General features: G+C 38.1%; 2 protein-coding genes across 3 annotated transcripts in view; both read left to right on the forward strand.

Annotated features, from left to right (window-relative positions):
• Nucleotides 1–1,514: 1,514 nt before the first annotated feature.
• On the forward strand, nucleotides 1,515–3,962 carry LOC119771118 (uncharacterized protein K02A2.6-like). The gene has a single exon (XM_038266517.1). It carries the CDS (start codon nucleotides 1,515–1,517, stop codon nucleotides 3,960–3,962), a length of 2,448 nt encoding a protein of 815 aa, XP_038122445.1.
• Nucleotides 3,963–4,859: 897 nt separating this feature from the next.
• Nucleotides 4,860–21,653, forward strand: part of LOC6048195 (E3 ubiquitin-protein ligase Nedd-4) — a 29,967-nt gene continuing 13,173 nt past the window's right edge. Inside the window, exons 1-5 of one of the 2 annotated variants that reach the window (XM_038260800.1) lie at nucleotides 4,860–5,635; nucleotides 16,572–16,654; nucleotides 16,725–17,015; nucleotides 17,312–17,429; nucleotides 17,488–17,621. In XM_038260800.1, coding sequence (XP_038116728.1) covers nucleotides 5,582–5,635; nucleotides 16,572–16,654; nucleotides 16,725–17,015; nucleotides 17,312–17,429; nucleotides 17,488–17,621 — 680 coding nt within the window. In that variant the 5' untranslated portion in view covers nucleotides 4,860–5,581. The remainder of the gene's footprint in view (nucleotides 5,636–16,571; nucleotides 16,655–16,724; nucleotides 17,016–17,311; nucleotides 17,430–17,487; nucleotides 17,622–21,653) is intronic. The other variant, XM_038260804.1, reaches the window with a different exon arrangement.

Raw genomic sequence — 21,653 nt, forward strand, 5'->3', positions numbered from 1 at the left:
CACGCTACGGAAAATTTTCGGCTCCCACACCTCCATCTTCCACAAGCGCTACCAGTGTCTCCAGCTGGCCAAGTCGGAGGCGGAGGATATCATCACCTACGGAGGTAAGGTGAACCGGGCGTGTGAGGACTTTGAGTTCCAAAAGGTGAAGATTGACCAATTCAAATGCCTCATCTTCATCTGCGGTCTTAAGTCACCTCGATACGCCGATGTTCGGGCAAGACTCCTTTCCCGGATCGAAGCGGAGACCGCCGAAAACCCTGTGACGCTCAAACCCTGATCGACGAGTTTCAGCGCCTCGTCAATCTCAAGGCGGACACGACGCTGGTCGAGCGGCCATCAAGCTCGAAACCAGCAGTCCACGCGGTCCAGGAGAAGCGAAGCGGTCCCCAGCAGCAGCGTCCGGCGAAACCGAAGGCAAGTTACCCCGAACCCCCTGCTGGCAATGCGGCCAAATGCACTTTGTCCGGGACTGTCCGTTTTCGGGGCATTTGTGCAAGGCATGCAACCGAGTTGGCCACAAGGAAGGCTATTGCAGCTGCGTTTCTAAGCCTTCCAGCAGCTCTTCCAAGCCGGATCATTCCGTGGAGAGAGAAAAAGCAGGCGAAGAAGCAGCAGAAAGCCAAGTCGCGAGGAATTTTCGTCAACCACGTGGCTGCCAATCGCAGCAGGCGTAAGTACTTGCCGATCACCATCAACGGCGTTGCTACGCAACTGCAGCTCGACACAGCCAGCGACATAACGGTGGTTGCCAAGGCAACGTGGCGCAAGCTAGGACAGCCATGTTTGCAGCCATCCTCCATTCAAGCAATCAACGCGTCCGGCCAGCCGCTCGGGCTTGTCGGCGAGTTCGTGTGTGACGTCACTCTCAACGGCAGAACGGAGCGCAGCAGATGCTTCGTGACGTCATCGCCTGGACTCAACCTTCTGGGAATCGAATGGATCGAGCTCTTTGAGTTGTGGTCCGTACCGATCGATTCCATTTGCAACGTCGTCGAGGTCAAGTCGGTGGAGGAGCAGCTTCAAGAGCTTCGAGCCAACCACGCGGCCGTTTTCGACGATTCCCTGGGACACTGCACCAAGACGAAGGTAAAGCTTTATCTCAAACCTAACGCCAAGCCCGTCTTTTGTCCCAAAAGACCAGTTCCGTTCAACACCATTTCCCTCCAATCTCTGGGAATCATCACACCTGTTGAATTCTCGGAGTGGGCCGCTCCGATCGTCGCTGTGCGCAAGCCGAACGGACGAGTTCGCATCTGTGCGGATTTCTCAACTGGTCTGAACGAAGCATTGCAAGCCAACCACTACCCGCTGCCAACACCGGAGGAAATTTCGCAGCTGTCTGGCAGTTCCATCTTCAGCATCATCGACCTCTCCGATGCGTACCTTCAGCTCGAAGTTGATGACGACTCCAAGACTCCTCACCATCAATACGCATCGAGGTCTGTTCCAGTACAATCGCCTCACTCCGGGGTGAAGTCAGCGCCGGAGCTTACCAAAGCCTCCTGGACGGAATGATTGCGGGCATACCTGGCGTCCGCACCTTCATGGACGACGTCATCGTGTTCGGACCAGACCGGAAATCGCACGCATCTTCACTCAAGCAGTTGCTCCAACGTCTCAAGGAGTACGGGTTCCACGTCAAGGCCGAGAAATGCAGTTTCTTCCAGCTGCAAATTCGGTATCTGGGACACATCGTGGACAGTCGAGGCATCCGCCCCGATCCCGAGAAGCTGAGGACGATTGCCGCCATTCCTGCACCAACCAACGTGTCCGAACTGCGATCGTTCCTGGGCGCGGTGAACTTCTACGGAAGATTCGTGCGCAACCTTCACGAGCTACGCCGCCCAATGGACCAGCTGCTCAAGAAGGACACCAAGTGGCGTTGGACATCCGAGTGCCAGCAGGCGTTCGAGAAGTTCAAGGAGGTGCTCCAGTCAAGCCTGCTACTAACTCACTACGATCCGAAGCTGCCGATCATCGTAGCCGCGGACGCGTCAAGCACCGGCATCGGGGCCGTCATACTCCACCAGTTCCCTGATGGCTCACTCAAGGCAGTTCAACACGCGTCAAGGTCGCTCACACCCGCTGAGCGCAACTACGGACAACCTGAAAAGGAAGCGCTCGCGTTAGTATATGCGGTAACGAAGTTCCACAAGTACCTGCTGGGACGACCCTTCACACTGCAAACTGACCACAAGCCGCTCCTGTCCATCTTCGGCTCGAAGAAGGGAATTCCACTGCACACCGCGAATCGCCTCCAACGCTGGGCACTCACGATGCTGAACTACGATTTCGAGATCCAGCATGTGTCCACGAGCGACTTCGGTTGTGCCGACATGTTGTCTCGGCTTATCGACCGTACCATCCAACCGGAAGAGGAGTACGTCGTGGCAGCACTCACGCTCGAAGAGGACCTGGTAAGCATAATCGAAGACACAATCGACAAAGTGCCGGTCTCTTTCGCAGCTCTCCAAAAAGCCACTGCGACGAACGCCACACTCCAGGCTGTGGTCAAGTACATCCGCGACGGATGGCCAAGCAGCGCGGGATCGGTCACCAACTCCGAGGTTCTTCCCTACTTCCGCCGACGGGAATCGCTCAGTCTTGTCGACGGCTGCGTGATGTTCCACGACCGAGTGGTGGTTCCGAACCAGTTCCGGTCCCAGATTTTGCGACAGTTCCACCGTGGACATCCTGGAATGGTCCGCATGAAGGCGATTGTGCGCAGTTTCGTCTACTGGCCCGGACTAGACAACGAAATAGAGGATTTCGTTAAGCGATGCAACCCTTGCTCCATCGCTGGAAAAGCACCCACCAAAACGTGCTTAGAATCGTGGCCAACTCCAAGCAAGCCGTGGTCCCGGATCCACATCGACTACGCCGGTCCCGTGGATGGCGTGTACTTCCTGGTGGTGGTCGACCCATTCACCAAATGGCCAGAAGTGTACGCAACTCGAACGATGACAGCGAAGACGACCATCAAGCTGCTGACCCAGTCATTCGCTACGTTCGGTATTCCGGAGGTTATTGTTTCCGACAACGGAACCCAGTTCACTGGCCACGAGTTCAAGGAGTTCTGCACCAAGCTGGGAATTCGCCACCTTCGAACCGCTCCGTTCCACCCACAATCAAACGGATCGGCGGAACGATTTGTGGACACGCTGAAGAGGAGCCTTCGCAAAATTCGCGCGGGGGGAGAAACCCTGGAGGAAGCACTGCAGACGCTTTTGCAAGTGTACCGCTCGACCCCAACCAGCGATCTCGATGGCAAGTCTCCGGCGGAAGTGATGTTCGGCCGGCCAGTCCGGACCATTTCTGCTCTCCTTCAACCGACCAAGGACAATTCGCCAAGCACCAGCGCTAGGGCGGAGAATCAGAACGACGCTTTTAACAAAAAGCACGGCGCGATCCAACGGATTTTCAAGCACGGCGATGCCGTCTTCGCGCAGGTCCATCGTGCCAACTCCTGGCAGTGGGAGGCTGGTACCGTGATCGAGAAGATCGGCAGAGTCAACTACAACATATTCCTCGACGACCGCCGACGCTTGATCCGTTCGCACGCAAACCAGTTGAAGACACGAGTTCCCGAGACCACAGCCTCGCCAGAGCCGACGCCGCTCTCGATCTTTTTCGACGGTTTTGGATTGGCCGATGCGGTAGCAGCACCAGTGCCTGCAACTCCAGTGCCAGTTCCTGTTCCAGTTGACGACAGCGATCCGGAATTCTCGGACGACGACTCTGAAGAATCTGACGATCAGGAGCAATCCGGTTCATCCGAAGCAGAGTTCGAGGACGCAGCTGTAGAACCACCGGCACCTGCCGCTCTCCCGGCGGAACGAGCTTCTGGAGGACAAGGACATCCGGTACCTGAAGCACCTCAAGGCGCGCCAGCTGGTGGAGGACGAGGACAACGCGCAATCAAGCTTCCAGGGAGATTTTCCAACTTCTGGATGAAATAAGGGGGGAGATGTTCCATCCCCACCATCGAGCGCCCATCGCAGTAGGCTGCGCCTGTGGGTGGTGGAGAAAATTAAGTTCGGTTTCAACAACCACGCAAACCAGTACGAAATATATTCGCTCTTACGTTTTGTACTACACGTGTTTCATTCGTTTCCGGACACATCACAAAATTATCTTTTAGGGACATTATACTTTTTCAAAATATTTTAATACAATTTGTGTCCATTTTATATATTTATTATACGTTTATTTGTCAATTCGGCGAAACGTCCCATGCGGCGAAATGACCATCGGCGAAACGACATTCGGCGAAATGTCCCCAATGTCCCGCACCCATTGAAATGTTGGACAAATTTTATTTAAAAAAATAACCTTGTTGTGAACAATAATATGAGCCATCTAAACTTATTTTTAGGACCAAATTCTGTCAGAAGGCGGTATCGAACAATTGTTTTCTTTGTGTAATTGTGATTAAATCGAGGATTAAATATGTTTTTATTTCAAAATCTTGAACAGTCCGGATTTGATCCAGATGGCAACACATCAAGGTTTGGAGCAAGTCGAAAGAAAAGAAGGTTGCGACCTTGGTTGCGACCAAGCAAAAGTAGCTGAAACACACATGAATTTAAAAATCATTCATTTTGAAAAATATGTTCAATTGCAGAATTTCACGTTGCAGAATAAAACCTTGTCATTTGAAGGAAACGTTCATAATTTTCTAATGTTACTCAAAATTTTAAACGCGCTTTTCAACGACTCCCCCACAACCACAACCAACCAACCTACAGTCCCATCACCTTGCGCCCCACTGACAGCGAGCCCACCTCTCGCTCGCAAACTGTCAAACCGCGCGCTGCATCGTTCTCGCCAGAAGTCCGTCAGTTCCGAGTTCAGTTCAGTTCGGTCGTGCAGTGTGCGTGCGTGTGCGTTGCTGACAGCAGCGCCAGGCAATCGCAGCAAACGTCGTTTTTTTTCCTCTCTTTGTTGATGTGTGTGTGTTTGTGTGCGCGCTGTGGCGGTGTTATTATTAAATTATAAGGAAAAAACGGGAAACGGGATTTCGGGTGGACGGAATCGGGACCGAAAGAAAATCCGGCGGTGCATTGGGGATTGTGGTTTGGTGGGGTTTGGAAGTTTGAAGATCGATTGAGGGTGCAATTCGGGAGGCAAGATGCCATAGCTGTGGCAGCGAGCTGCCAGCTGCCAGCACGACCTACGGAATGACCTGTTCCGTCGTCGCGGAGGAGGAGCTTTAGCGAAACTCTAAGGAGGGGGAGAACCCACCGGGAACGTAGTTCCGGAAAGGCTCCTGCAGCGGAAATTAGTCATCCGCGGAGGAGAACAAACTTCCGGATTAGGGGAAAATTGCAAAATTTCCCAACTTCCCAAGGAAGAAAGAAGACGACGACGAAGTGTGTTTGTGTGTGTGTTCGTGAGAGAGTGAGAACTAAACGGAACGGAACGAAAAAGTTGTTTTTGTTTTTGCAACACTCACTGACACTGCCGCCTGGCTGTTATTGATTGGTTCTTGAAGGCAGGAAGAGCAGGCAGCAGCAGCAGTGAGGACGAAGGAATCCAGCAAGTGCGCGTAGAGGAATCCGGAACCAGAGCGTCAGCCATGGCTACCAGCAGCCAGGATTACGGATACCTGACCGGAGCGGACGAGCTGAACGTAAGTCGGCCGGCGATGAATCAGTCGGCGGGTAAAATATCCCGTTTTATTGGGGAAAAATCTGTCGCAATCGTACTGAAGCTGCTGGAGCGGGGTGACTCAGTGACTACAGAGAGTTGCTCCGGTGGCTTAAGTGAGCGAGAGAGAGAGCAGTTGAGGTGGATAAACTATGGTGATTTCTGTAATGCAGACGAGCTGCAAACTGGCGGCGGCTTTCGGACAAGACAATGGATTACGGGACTCGTGGTCGCGGCAAATTTGCAATGTGGCAAAATGTTGTGCAAGAAAGTGGAGTTCGGATTAGAACAAAAGTTTGATATGGTCACAAAGAAGTGGTAGAAGTGACCTTGAAGGAAAAGATGGGGATAACAAGTGTTCCAGCTAACTTCGGCGACTTAAGACTTCTAGAGGTCTTCAGAAAATTTGAAGGAGGTTCAAGACTTATAGGCGTCTCAAGACTTACAATCGGCCCCCGACTTACAGAGGTCTCCAGAAGACGTACAGCCAGCTCAAGATTTCCAGAGGTCTCAAGCAAACTTAAAGGCGTCTCTAAAAGACTTCAAGGCGTCTCTAAAAGACTTGAAGGCAACTCCAAAAGACTTGAAAGCATCTCCAGAAGACTTGAAGGCGTCTCCAGAAGACTTGAAGGCGTCTCCAGAAGACTTGAAGGTGTCTTCAGAAGGCTTGAAGGCGTCTCCAGAAGGCTTGAAAGCGTCTCCAGAATACTTGAAGGCGTCTCTAAAATACTTGAAGGCATCTCTAAAAGACTTGTAGGCGAAAAAAGATTTAAAGGCGTATCCAAGAGACTTGAAGGTATCTCCTAAAGACTTCTAGGCGTCTTCAGAAGACTTGAAGGTGTCTCTAAAAGACTTGAAGGCGTCTCCAGAAGACTTGAAGGCGTCTCTAAAAGACTTCGACGCATCTCCAAAAGTCTTGTAGGTGTCTCCAGAAAACTTCAAGGCGTCTCTAAAAGACTTGAAAGCGTCTTAAAAAGACTTGAAGGCTTCTCAAAAAGACTTGAAGGCATCTCCAAAAGACTTGTAGGCGTCTCTAAAAGACTTGAAGGCGTCTCCAAAAGACTTGAAGGCGTCTCCAGAAGACTTGAAGACGTCTCCAGAAGATTAAAGGTGTCTCCAGAAGACTTGAATTCTCGATTAAATTTTCAAAAGGCCCTATCTGCATAGGAAACCCATGAGGGATAGGTTGTTTTGAAAATTTAATCTAGAATTCATCTTGAGAAGGCTCGAAGGCGTCTCTGAAAGACTTGAAGGCATTTCTAAAAGACTTGAAGGCATCTCCAAAAGACTTGTAGGCGTCTCCAGAAGACTTGTAGGCGTCTCCAGAAGACTTGAAGGCGTCTCTAAAAGACTTCAAGGCATCTCCAAAAGTCTTGTAGGTGTCTCTAAAAGACTTGAACGCATCTCCAATAGACTTGTAGGTGTCTCCAAAAGACTTGAAGGCGTCTCTAAAAGACTTCAAGGCATCTCCAAAAGTCTTGTAGGTGTCTCCAGAAGACTTGAAGGCGTCTCTAAAAGACTTCAAGGCATCTCCAAAAGTCTTGTAGGCGTCTCCAGAAGACTTGTAGGCGTCTCTAAAAGCTTGAGCATCTCCAAAAGACTTTAAGGCGTCTCTAAAAGACTTGAAGGCATCTCCAAAAGACTTTGTAGACGTCTCTAAAAGCTTGAGCATCTCCAAAAGACTTAAAGGCGTCTCTATAAGACTTGAAGGCATCTCCAAAAGAATTGTAGATGTCTCCAGAAGACTTGAATGCGTCTCCAGAAGACTTGAAGGCGTCTCAAAAAAAAAACTTGAAGGCGTCTTTAAAAGACTTCAAGGCATCTCCAGAATACTTGAAGGCGTCTTTAGAAGACTTGAAGGCGTCTTAAAATTTACAAGCGTCTCAAGACTTGCCGTCTCAAGGCTTTCAAAACCACCTGAATTCAATCGAAGCCCGATTTCCGATAACATTTTCGAGTCTCCACACTAAAGCCTGATATCAAAGAGCAAACATCACACGGTTTTCAAGAAACGCATTTCGCGCTTCCAGCAAAACTGTTTTCGAGCCAATTCCTCTGGAACCAGGCTGGTGTTAAATTCCGCAAGGACGTGACCACAGAGTAATCCAGAGCGCGCAGTCCGAGCAAAAGTCATCGAATTTTGTGGCTGCGTTACGGTTGTTGTTGTTGGATTTTCGTAACGGTAGCAGGCGTTATGTTTTTTTTTTCAGGCGTTATGGTTTTTGAGCTGAAGTTTTTGAATTTTATCTAGTAGCCTGTTATTAAAATTATAGAATCAACTGTCAAATTTTGTTTTGTTTTGCACAAGTCGATTTTTTTCGGCAGGACGCGTTAATTTTCCCTTGTCACTTGTGCCACTGTCGGATCCCGGACCTGGGTCCTCTTCTACGATAGCTTGGAGGTCCACATGCAACACGCCATGGGAAGGGAAAAGGGATGGGGAGTTTGCTTGCCCTAGAGTTGTGCTGAGTTCTAGGCCGGTTAGCAGTGATGGTGTGCTGCCGAAAGAAGTGGCCTTCAGGCCTCTTCTTTCTTGGTCCCGGTCATCGCGTAACCAAACGAAACACTCGCGGATTAATTTAACACAAATACACGATAACAACAGAGAGAATTGTTAACAAATTTACCGCACTTAGACTAAAGTCAAAACGATACAAGTTACACTAACGAATTAAAATATGACGCCCCATGGTCATCTTGACCGTTAGTCACTGCGATCCTGTGAAGACTAACTGATCAGATCAGTCCCTGAATGTCTGTTGGCTCCTATCCCCAACCCTCGAAGATCGTTGAGCCTTTATCTCAGTCTTGGTATGGCCTAGCTTTGTCGGAAATGTGTTGGAAAGTTTTAAAAAGTGTCTACTTGCGCAGTGGAAGAAAATCCGGATTGCAAGGTAATGTTCTAAAGAACCGTGAGTGCAAACTCCCGTCACCGGGGCTTCAGGAAAAGTCAGTTTGCAAGGTAGTGTTCTGAAGTATACCTTGGGTAAAAATCCCACATCACGACACATCTCCGATTCCGACACCGGCTCTGGCTTATTCAACAATTCTGGTCATTTAAAGTAAGCCAACTCCAACTCGGAATTTACCACTGGTGACATAGAAAACTGCATGATCCGAATTTCCCATCTGCATCTCAATTTGTTGTTTTTTGATTTAACAAGACGTTGAGAACATTACATGCCCTGCCTGAAGCGGCTCGGAAACACGTTTGTCTACAATTTGGTCTCGAAATACCTTATTCGATATTTATTGGAAACGAAACAGATTACAGTTCGAAGCGTTTTGAAAATGATGAAATTCCAACAAATTGAGTAATGTTTTGAATTTCTGACAAGGAAAACTGTCAATGAAAAACGTAACGCCTTAAGAAATCCAGTGAACTAAGATTGGTGAGATCTTGCACTTCATGCTAAGGTTTTTCTGAAGGGGGGATGTACCACGATGTACCGCGTAACGCAACCATAAATTAAATGGCAGTGCTCCCTCTGGGCTACTCTGTGACGTGACTCCCAACACACCGTCGGAGTCCAGTTCGAGCCGTTCCCATTAGTCGCGTGGTGCTAATTGGTATGAATTAATTATGAACTCTCTGGGCGAACAACTAAGTTATTCGTTCTTCTGGGGGTAGCAAGTAGCCGTCACAGTACTTGTGTGTGCTGCATCGAACCTATTTATATTTATTATAAATATGGGGAGATAAAAACCGGTATCGCTGAACTGCGGGGCTTTACGTCCCATTGGGCGAACGCACCTGTTATCAGCACACACAGAATTCCCGTCCCGTTGAGCCGACTGTTGGTGTGCTTCTTTATTTCGCTGTCGAAACCGAAATAGACAACGATTGTAGTAAATAAATTCAATAAATGGGGTAAAATGTCAAATTTTGAACGAAAAACTCTAAAAATCAAGTTCGAATTTGCTCATTTCCAATCAGCGAGCAACGAAACGTCAAACTTAACAAGCAGTGCTCCCAGTTTCACGTTTTCCCCACCCGCAAAATGTCAACACCCAAGTCGTGTCGTTGACCAGGCAAAACACGCGTCGGGCGCGTCACATGTGTGTTCAAAAAACGGGGCCCCGCACCAATTAAGATACACCTTTGACATTTCGGACGTGCAGAGGTGCAGTGTGCGAACAAGAAGCGTCACTGGTGCTAATAAATATGGCGGCTTGTTTGTTTGTTTTACCCTCTATTAATAGTGTGGCTGCGGAGGAGCCCACGAAAATTGCTCCAGACTGGACGCGTGAGGTGTGGGCGCTAAGTAGGTTAAGAATGTGGCGGCTTATGATTAGGGTGACGGCAGTGTTGCCAGAAGGAGGTCCCACTATTACAAGTTAATTACGCTAAAAGTAAACATGAGAAGATGAGTCCACACAGCGATAAGGTGACAAGGTCAATTCCACTAAAATAACTCGGTCAACCTCACCGTGGTATGACTCATTGAGTGAGGGTTTCACATTTCACTTTTATTAGCCACGCTGCTCAAATTATGATGATGACGAGCGAACAGTGGAAGAGATAAGGTGACACGGCCTGCTGTTTGTTTGGATTAGGATGGCAACTGTCCTGTGAAATTCTGGTTTTTGCTTCCCTCCACCTCAGAATCTGAGGGGTGTGGAGGTAGTTGAACTTCACCTTAAGACCAGCTAGGCTATCAACAATGTTGATTGTGGCAATGTTATTTTTAACAAATTGGCTTTTCGATGCCGACAGCAACTCTGGGAACTTGGTGACATCAATTGCAAGATTGCATTTTTTTTTTAGTTTTTTAAACTGAACTTGAATACTTTTTATGAGAAAACATCAAAAGGTTTAGAAAATATAACCTTAAAACAAATTAGCTGTCAACTTACAATGGGATGTTACCTTGCTTGTAGAATACTACAGGTCAAAACAGATTCAACAGGGGAAGGGAGGATGCGTGGACATACCGCACCTTAAGCCATGAGGTCGGTTCCTAAACATAAACATCAACTGAAGTGAGCCGGACAGACTGGTTATTTACACTTTATTTTTGGCTTTCAATAGATACTTTGAATCTTATTTTTGATAACGGAAAAATTTTAGGCGGCGATTTTGCTTTTGATTTTTTTATTTTTTAAATAGATATATTATTTCTAAATGATGTTAACACAAACAGACGTAAATATTTGTTCTTTCACAAGTCCAGCAATCACTCCTCTCAAGATTGTGATTTGAACAATAATTTGGAATTATATGATGTTTTGTATATTTTCAAACATAAATATATCTTAAAAACGTCCTAAAAATAATTTTCAAATACTGTCAAAGGTACCAGTTAATATCTGTTCTAAGTATTTGTTTAAACCAAAATTATCAAAATGACCAAAATGATCAAATTCATTAAAATTAACAAAATGAGAAAATTGACCAAAATGATCAAAATTACAAAAATGACTAAATTAACCAACATGACCAAAATTATTATAATAATCAAAATGACAATAACTATAAAAATTATCAAAATTATGTAAGTGTCCAAAATGTCAAAAATTATCACAATTATTCAAATTACAGGGTGGTAAAAAATCTTCGCGATTTTCTCGATTTTCGCGGCGCGGATTTCTGTTGAATGTTCCTGTGAGTCTATCTTCAAGAATACAACGCAGATTTCGATGGCTAGTGAAAATGTTTGTCTAAATCTAGTATTTCCAGAAGAAAGAGAGCAAATTTATCTTAATCCTGCTCGGTGGGAGCGATTTAGATTTCCGTAAAATCCGCGAAATTCGCGAAAATCGCGAAGATTTAACCACCCTGAAATTACCAAAATTATCAAAATTATCAAAATTATCAAAATTATTCAGATTTTCAAAATTATCAAAATCATCAAAATTATCAAAATTATCAAAATTGGCAGGATTATCAAATTATCTAAATTATCTAAATTATCAAAATTATCAAAATTGGCAGAATTATCAAATTATCTAAATTATCTAAATTATCGAAATTATCTAAATTATCTAAATTATCTAAATTATCTAAATTATCAAAATTATCAAAATTATCGAAATTATTAAGATTATCAAAATTATCAAAATTATCAAAATTATCAAAATTATCAAAATTATTCAGATTTTCAAAATTATCAAAATAATCAAAATTATCAAAATTATCAAAATTGGCAGAATTATCAAATTATCTAAATTATCTAAATTATCAAAATTATCAAAATTGGCAGAATTATCAAATTATCTAAATTATCTAAATTATCGAAATTATCTAAATTATCTAAATTATCTAAATTATCTAAATTATCTAAATTATCTAAATTATCAAAATTATCAAAATTATCAAAATTATCAAAATTATCGAAATTATTAAGATTATCAAAATTATCAAAATTATCTAAATTATCTAAATTATCTAAATTATCTAAATTATCTAAATTATCAAAATTATCAAAATTATTCAGATTTTCAAAATTATCAAAATCATCAAAATTATCAAAATTATCAAAATTGGCAGAATTATCAAATTATCTAAATTATATAAATTATCGAAATCATCTAAATTATCTAAATTATCAAAATTATCAAAATTATTCAGATTTTCAAAATTATCAAAATCATCAAAATTATCAAAATTATCAAAATTGGCAGGATTATCAAATTATCTAAATTATCTAAATTATCAAAATTATCAAAATTATCAAAATTGGCAGAATTATCAAATTATCTAAATTATCTAAATTATCGAAATTATCTAAATTATCTAAATTATCAAAATTATCAAAATTATCAAAATCATCGAAATTATTAAGATTATCAAAATTATCAAAATTATCAAAATTATCAAAATTATTCAGATTTTCAAAATTATCAAAATAATCAAAATTATCAAAATTGGCAGAATTATCAAATTATCTAAATTATCTAAATTATCAAAATTGGCAGAATTATCAAATTATCTAAATTATCTAAATTATCGAAATTATCTAAATTATCTAAATTATCTAAATTATCTAAATTATCTAAATTATCAAAATTATCAAAATTATCAAAATTATCAAAATTATCGAAATTATTAAGATTATCAAAATTATCAAAATTATCTAAATTATCTAAATTATCTAAATTATCTAAATTATCTAAATTATCTAAATTATCAAAATTATCAAAATTATTCAGATTTTCAAAATTATCAAAATCATCAAAATTATCAAAATTATCAAAATTACCAAAATTGGCAGAATTATCAAATTATCTAAATTATATAAATTATCGAAATCATCTAAATTATCTAAATTATCTAAATTATCTAAATTATCAAAATTATCTAAATTATCTAAATTATCTAAATTATCTAAATTATCAAAATTATCTAAATTATCTAAATTATCTAAATTATCTAAATTATCTAAATTATCTAAATTATCTAAATTATCTAAATTATCTAAATTATCTAAATTATCTAAATTATCTAAATTATCTAAATTATCTAAATTATCAAAATTATCAAAATTATCAAAATTATTCAGATTTTCAAAATTATCAAAATCATCAAAATTATCAAAATTATCAAAATTGGCAGAATTATCAAATTATCTAAATTATCTAAATTATCTAAATCATCAAAATTATCAAAATTATCAAAATTGGCAGAATTATCAAATTATCTAAATTATCGAAATTATCTAAATTATCTAAATTATCTAAATTATCTAAATTATCTAAATTATCAAAATTATAGAAATTATTAAGATTATCAAAATTATCAAAATTATCTAAATTATCTAAATTATCTAAATTATCTAAATTATCTAAATTATCTAAATTATCTAAATTATCTAAATTATCTAAATTATCTAAATTATCTAAATTATCTAAATTATCTAAATTATCTAAATTATCTAAATTATCTAAATTATCTAAATTATCTAAATTATCTAAATTATCTAAATTATCTAAATTATCTAAATTATCTAAATTATCTAAATTATCTAAATTATCTAAATTATCTAAATTATCTAAATTATCTAAATTATCTAAATTATCTAAATTATCTAAATTATCTAAATTATCTAAATTATCTAAATTATCTAAATTATCAAAATTATCTAAATTATCTAAATTATCTAAATTATCTAAAGTATAAAATTATCAAAATTATCAAAATTATCAAAATTATCAAAATTATCCAAATTAACAAAATTATCAAAATTATCAAAATTATCGAAATTATTAAGATTATCAAAATTATCAAAATTATCAAATTTATCAAATTTATCAAATTTATCAAAATTTTCAAATTTATCAAAATTATCAAAAAGATCAAAATTATCAAAATTATCAAGATTACCAAAATTATCAAAATTATCAAAATTATCAAAATTATCAAAATTATTAATGTTATCAATATTATTTAAATTATTAAAATTATCAAAATGATCAAAATTATCAAAATCATCAAAATTATCAAAATTATCAAAATTATTAAAATTATCTAACTGCTTATCAAAATTATTAAAATTATCAAAATTATCAAAATTATCAAAATCATCAAAATTATCAAAATTATCAGAATTATCAAAAATATCAAAAATATCAAAAATATCAAAATTATCAAAATTATCAAAATTATCAAAATTATCAAAATTATCAAAATTATCAAAATTATCAAAATTATCAAAATTATCAAAATTATTAAAATTATCAAAATTATCAAGATTATCAAAATTATCAAACCAAGTAAGGAACTTATCAAAATTTTTAAAATTATTTTTAAATGATCAAAATGTGCAAAATTAACAAAATGATAAAAATGCCCAAAATGACCCAAATGATCAAAATAACTAAAATCTAGATTAAATTTTCAAAACAACCTATCCCTCATGGGTTTCCTATGCAGATAGGGCCTTTTGAAAATTTAATCGAGAAATGACCAAAATGACAAAAATGATCAAAATAATCAAAATAATTAAGATGATCAAAATGACCAAAATGACAAAAATTGCTGATTTGACCAAAAAAGCCGAAATGACCAATTTCACAAAACTGATCAAAATGACTAAGCTGACCAAAATTATCAAAACTGTCAAAATTATTGAAATTACTTAAATTTCTGAAATTATTAAAATAGCCAAAATTACCAAAATGCCAAAAATGATCAAAATAACAAAAATGAATAAAATGATCAAAATGACCGAATTTACCAATATGGTCAAAACAACGAAAATGATCAAAATGACTAAAATGACCAAAACTACCAAGATGACCAAAAATGTAATTTCTGTCGGACATGAACAGGTATTTTGAAAACTTGTGTAAAAAAATCTATTAATAAATATTTCGTATCGTATTTACCATAAAATGTTTAGAAAAAAAGTAAAAAAAAAACTTTTTCAATGCATTTTATGGAGGTTCAATTTCTAATAGATATTTTTTAAATACTTGTTCAAACATTAGCAGTTTTTTAAACTTCCAAATATGTGTTTCGAATTTTCGCTAACCCAACTCGACAGAACTACGTAAGTTACTGCAATTTCCTTGAAGCTGCTTTTAAAAACTCGGGGCGATGCTTTCCCCTTTCACCTCAACCAAAACAAAAGCTGTCCAATGTTTGTGATTCCAATTCATTTGTCAAAAAAGCTCATGTTCTAAGGAATATAATAATATTAAAAAATAATTTGCTAAATTGTTTGCTAAAAAAACATATTAAATCCTAGCTTTTTAAGTTTATAAAGAACTGATTTTGAAGCAATACAATATTTTTTAATGCATTATTTTCAAAGTTTTTTATGTTAAATCCTCTAAAATTCATAAAAAAAATATGACACCCCGTATAGAAACCTTAGGACAAAGTTCTTTGTCAATATATCTTGTCAAATTTGTTTATTTTGTGTCGTAAACTGCTCATTATTGAAATACTGTAGAAACTAACAGAAATTAAGTGAACAAGTCAATGAACTTTAAACTTCTGATTTTTATTTTCCTGTCGAAGTTTAACTATTTGTTGAATTGACCTTAAGGGTGCACAGCAACGAAGGAAGTTGTTGTCTTCTTATTCCAAAATTGTCAAACTTACGGACCCAATCCTGCAATAACGGGATTGTAAAATTAATCAAACTTTGTTGTAAATTACTTTGTGGAAAGTACTTTAGGGGATGAATTAAAAAATATTTCGATAGTACCCGTAGTTTTGAAGATACTAAAAAGTCTGTAACAAAAATCTGGGTGCAAATGCTCTGGTTGATGTGCACCGTTAAGCTAAAATATTTTTTTTAAATTATTGGCATTATATTGATAAACATCTTTTATACTTGTCCAATATTAAAACATCCCGGGCAGACGGTAATAACAAAATCTATGCCATTTCAATAACAAATACTGTTAAAATAAGTGTTATGGAATCTTCTTGAAAAATCAATTTTTGCATAAGAGTTTAATAACAGTTTATGTTATCATAACACAATTTGTTATTGGTCTAATATTGGTTCAAAGCCAAAACAACTTTGGAATAACATTTTTTGTTATGGAAGAATACCTCCAATTGTTATTGGGATGAACGAATTAGTTGTTAAAATATCAAATAATAATAACAAAGATTTGTTCGAAGAATAACTAAAAATGTTATTAGTCTACAATAAAAATCCAATAACAAAAAAATCATAACGTTGAATAACAAATCTTGTTATAAATATCATAAAATGATATTGGCCTAATATTTTCAAATATGAAAAAATGTTTTTTCCAAGTTATTTCCGTCTGCTCGGGTAAGCAATAATTCCCAATATTTCTTTCAAAAAAGAATCTTGGGGAAACCTTAAAAATATATTGTTGGTTTTGTAACAGACATGACCAAAACGACAAAGAGTTCGATAAATTCGGCGACAAGTAAAATTTCATGCTTGTTTTTTTTTTCAAAAGTTTAACAATGATTCTTTTTTATTCTCCAGAACGAGGAAAGCCCATGCTGCCGATTGCGAATAAAAGTCATCGCCGGTCAACAGCTGGCCAAAAAGGACATTTTCGGTGCCAGGTACGTTCCAATCAATCTACCGAAAAAAAAACCCAATTCTAACCTCACTCTCCACCCTCCTCTACCGCAGTGACCCGTACGTCCGGATCGACCTGAACACGATCGCCGGCGACGAAAACATCGACTCGGTGCTCACCAAGACGAAAAAGAAGACGCTGAACCCGCGCTGGAACGAGGAGTTCGTGTTCCGCGTCAAGCCGAACGAGCACAAGCTGGTCTTTCAGGTGTTCGACGAGAACCGGCTGACGCGGGACGACTTCCTCGGGATGGTGGAGCTGTCGCTGGCCCAGCTGCCGAAGGAGACCGAGGGCGCGCAGATTCCGCCCAAGAGCTACCCGTTGCGGCCGCGCAGGTCAGTAGGGTATGTTTGGGTTTTTGTTGCGATTTTTATTTGCTACTTTTGGTTAACAACTTTTATTTGCTGTTTTTTCGGTTTTTTTGGTTGGATTTTTTGGACGGAGCGAGCCCCTCCCGGAATACTAACACCAACACGAACGCCCCACACATTCTCAAACAAAATCCACACCTTGTCAGATAGTTTGTATGAGTTTGGTTTTTGACAGCTGCTGCGCCCACCCCAAACATAACCTCAAATAAACTCATGTTGATCCAAAACTCGCTGATTCTAACCTCACTCTTTGGAACTTTGACTTGCAGTGCTCGCTCGAAGGTGCGCGGCCAGCTGGATCTGTACCACGCGTACATTCAGGACCAGAACACTCCGGCCGGGGAGGCCGACTGGGAAATCATCGAATCGAATAACTCAATCTCTAGTGTAAGTTTAAAAAAAATGTCTAACAAAAATCAAAACTAAAAGAAGCTATTTTTTTTAGAATACCAACGTGGTCGCAAGCCGCCCGGCCGATATACTGCCCTCGGGCTGGGAGGAGCGCCAGGATGCCAACGGACGGACCTACTACGTGAACCACCTGGCCCGGTCGACGCAGTGGGAGCGACCCACCGCCGTGTAAGTAGATGCAGTTTCAAATTGAATGTTAAATTTTGATATTTAGCAACGAACCTTGAAGTCGAAATTGCCAAAACGACCAAAACGGTCAAAATTATCAAAATGATCAAGGGAGCGTTTTTTGACTACATAACGCACGAAGAACGCTCCCTAAAATGAAAAATTCAAAATGACCAAAACGACTAAAATGACCAAAATTGTCAAAAACGATCAAAATTACCAAAATGGTCAAAATGACAAAAATGTCCAAAATTACCAAAATTACAAAAAAGTCAAAATGGTAAGAACCACCAAAATGGACAAAATTACTAAACGGGTCAAAAGTCAAATGACCAGAATGGTCAAAATGTTTAAAATGACCAAAATGGCCAAAACTACCAAAACGGTCGAAATGATTAAATTGACCAAAAGGGTCGAAAGTCAAAATGATCAGAATGACCAAAACGGTCAAAATAACCAAAATTTTAAAAAATGAACAAAATGGTCAAAATGACCAAATGCCCAAAATTACCAAATATCCAACATAGCCAAATTGGTCAAAATAACCAAAATGGTCAAAATGACCAAAATTACCAAAATGATTAAAATTACTAAAAGGGTCAAAAGTCAAAATGATCAGAATGACCAAAATGGTCAAAATTATCAAAATGACCACAATTGTCAAAATGACCAAAATGGTCAAAATGACCAAAATGGTCAAAATGACCAAAATGGTCAAAATGACCAAAATGGTCAAAATGACCAAACGGGTCAAAATGACCAGAATGGTCAAAATTGCCTTGACAAAAATAGACCAAAATGGAAAAACGACCAAAACGGTCAAAATGATAGAAATTACCAAAATTAACAAAACGATCAAAATGACCGAAAAAAAAACACAATGTTCAATGACCAATGACAAAAAATGACAAAAAAAAAGTCAAAATGACCAGAATGGTCAAAATGGCAAAATGATCAAACTTACCAAAATGATCAAAATTACCAAAGTGGTAAAAATTACCAATATCGTCAAAACGGTCAAAATGGTCGAAATGACCAAGTACAAAAATTACCAAAATGAACAAAATTACCAAAAGGGTCGAAAGTCAAAATGGTCATAATGGACAAAATGACCAAATTGGTCGAAATGATCAAAATTACCAAAACGACCAGTAATTAAACGGGACAAAAGTCGAAATGACCAGATTGGACAAAATTACTTAAAAAAGTAAAAATGACCAAAACGGTCAAGATGACCAAATGTCCAAAATTACCAAATTGGCCAAAATTACCAAAATGGTCAAAATGACCAAAAGTACCAAAAGGGTCGAAAGTCAAAATGACCAAAATTACTAAAATGATCAAAATTGTCAAAATGACCGAGATAGTCGAAATGACCAAAATTACCAAACGGGTCAACAGTTTGACCAGAATGGTCAAAATAACCAAAATGGTAAACATGACCAAAATGGCCAAAATGACGAAAAATATCAAAATCGTCAAAATTTGCAAAAAGAAATAAACATTTTTAGTCAAAATTACCAAAATTACTAAAAATGTCAAAAATGTCCAACATATAAAAAGAAGTTCAAATGGTCAGATTGACCAAAACATTCAAAATGACCAAAATAATCAAAATGACCAAAACGGTCAAAATGATCGAAATTACCAAAATGGTCAAAATGACCAAAAGGATCAAAATGACTAAAATAACCAAGCGAGTCAAAAGTCAAAATTACCAAAATGACCAAAATGGTCAAAATGACCAAAACGGCAAAAATTACCAAAATGGTCAAAATTACCGAATTGGTCAAAATTACTAAAACGGCCAAAATGATCAAAATGGTCAAAATAGCCAAAACGACCAAAACGGTCAAAATGATCTAAATGACCAAAATGACCTAAAGGGTCAAAATGGTCAAAATGATCAAAATGGTCAAAATTACCAAAATGGTCAAAATGACCAAAACGGCCAAAATGACCAAAACGGTCAAAATGATCGAAATGACCAACATGGTCAAAATGACCTAAAGGGTCAAAATGACCAAAATAACCAAGCGAGTCAAAAGTCAAAATTACCAAAATGACCAAAATGGTCAAAATGACCAAAACGGCAAAAATTACCAAAATGGTCAAAATTACCGAATTGGTCAAAATTACCAAAACGGCCAAAATGATCAAAATGGTAAAAATATCCAAAACGACCAAAACGGTCAAAATGATCTAAATGACCAAAATGACCTAAAGGGTCAAAATGGTCAAAATGATCAAAATGGTCAAAATTACCAAAATGGTCAAAATGACCAAAACGGCCAAAATGACCAAAACGGTCAAAATGATCGAAATTGGGTACTAAAGCCCTATGTCAATTTTTATGTACAACGGTAAAAAACACGATTAAAAACAATTTCTGATCACTTTTTTTCATTTTAATGCAAAATTTTGTTTCGACAACACAACATTTTTTCGATGGATCAACTATGGTCCCCTTGAAACGAGCTGTCAAGTAGGAGCTTTTCTGTCAAGAAGGACCGCGAGGTTAATTTTTCAAAATTGATTTAAAAATCCATTTTAAACTCTTTGTGGTCGTACAAAGGGTCATTGTACTCAGGAAAATAAGCTTTATCGCTGTAAACAATAATATTAGGAATCTAAGCTTCATTTTAGGACCCAATTACCAAAATGGTCAAAATGACTAAAAGGGTCAAAATGACTAAAATAACCAAGCGAGTCAAAAGTCAAAATTACCAAAATGACCAAAATGGTCAAAATTACCAAAATGGTAAAAAATACCAACATGTACAAAAAGATCAAAATGACCAAAATTACCAAAAGGGTCAAAATGGTCAAAATTACCAAAATGATCAAAATGGCCAAAAAGGTCAAAATTACCAAAATTATCAAAATTCTCAAAATTGCCAAAAAGGCATAAACGACAAACGGTCAAAATTACCAAAATTACTAAAAAATACAAATATGACTAAAATTTAATAAAAAAGTTCAAATGGTCAAATTGACCGAAATGGTGAATATGACCAAAATGGTCTTAAATTACCAAAATGGTCAAAACGACCAAAATGGTCAAAATGACCAAAATGACAAAAATTACCAAAATGGTCAAAATTGCCAAAAAGGCTTAAACGACAATAACGGTCAAAGTACCAAAATTACTGAAAATGCCTAAAATTTCAAATAGTCAGATTGACCAAAATGGTGAAAATGGCCAAAATGGTCAAAATGACATAAACGGCCAAAATGACTAAAATAACCAAAATTGTCAAAATGGCCAAAACGACAAAAACGGTCAAAATGACCAAAATGGTAAAAAAAAAAATTACCAAAATGATCAAAATTGCCAAAAAGGCCTAAGCGACAAAATTACCAAAATTATCAAAAATGACAAATTGACCAAAATGGTGAAAATGGCCAAAATGGTCAAAATGGCGAAAATGGTCAAAATGACAAAAATTACCAAAATGGTCAAAATTGCCAAAAAGGCTTAAACGACAATAACGGTCAAAGTACCAAAATTACTGAAAATGCCTAAAATTTCAAATATTCAGATTGACCAAAATGGTGAAAATGGCCAAAATGGTCAAAATGACATAAACGGCCAAAATGACATAAATGGCCAAAATAACCAAAATGACCAAAACGACTAAAATGACCAAAATTGTCAAAATGGCCAAAACGACAAAAAACGGTCAAAATGGCCAAAATCGTCAAAATTACCAAAATGGTCAAAAATTACCAAAATGGTCAAAATTGCCAAAAAGGCATAAACGACAAAATTACCAAAATAATCAAAATGACAAATTTACCTAAATGGTGAAAATGGCCAAACTGACAAAAATTACCAAAATGGCCAAAATTGCCAAAAAGACTTAAACGACAAAATCACTAAAATTACTAAAAATGACATGCCAAATCACCAAAATTACTAAAAATGACATGCCAAATTACCAAAATTACTAAAAATGACAATGCCTGAAATTTAAAAACAAAATGGTCAAATATTACAAAAATGGTCAAAATAACATAAACGGCCAAAAC

The sequence above is a fragment of the Culex quinquefasciatus genome, chromosome 1 (genome assembly GCF_015732765.1).
Source record: "Culex quinquefasciatus strain JHB chromosome 1, VPISU_Cqui_1.0_pri_paternal, whole genome shotgun sequence".
Classification (NCBI taxonomy): domain Eukaryota; kingdom Metazoa; phylum Arthropoda; class Insecta; order Diptera; family Culicidae; genus Culex; species Culex quinquefasciatus.

What these genes read in the sequence shown, in the direction of transcription:
- LOC119771118 (XM_038266517.1), top strand. Translation starts at nt 1,515, where the DNA reads ATGATTGCGGGCATACCTGGCGTCCGCACCTTCATGGACGACGTCATC.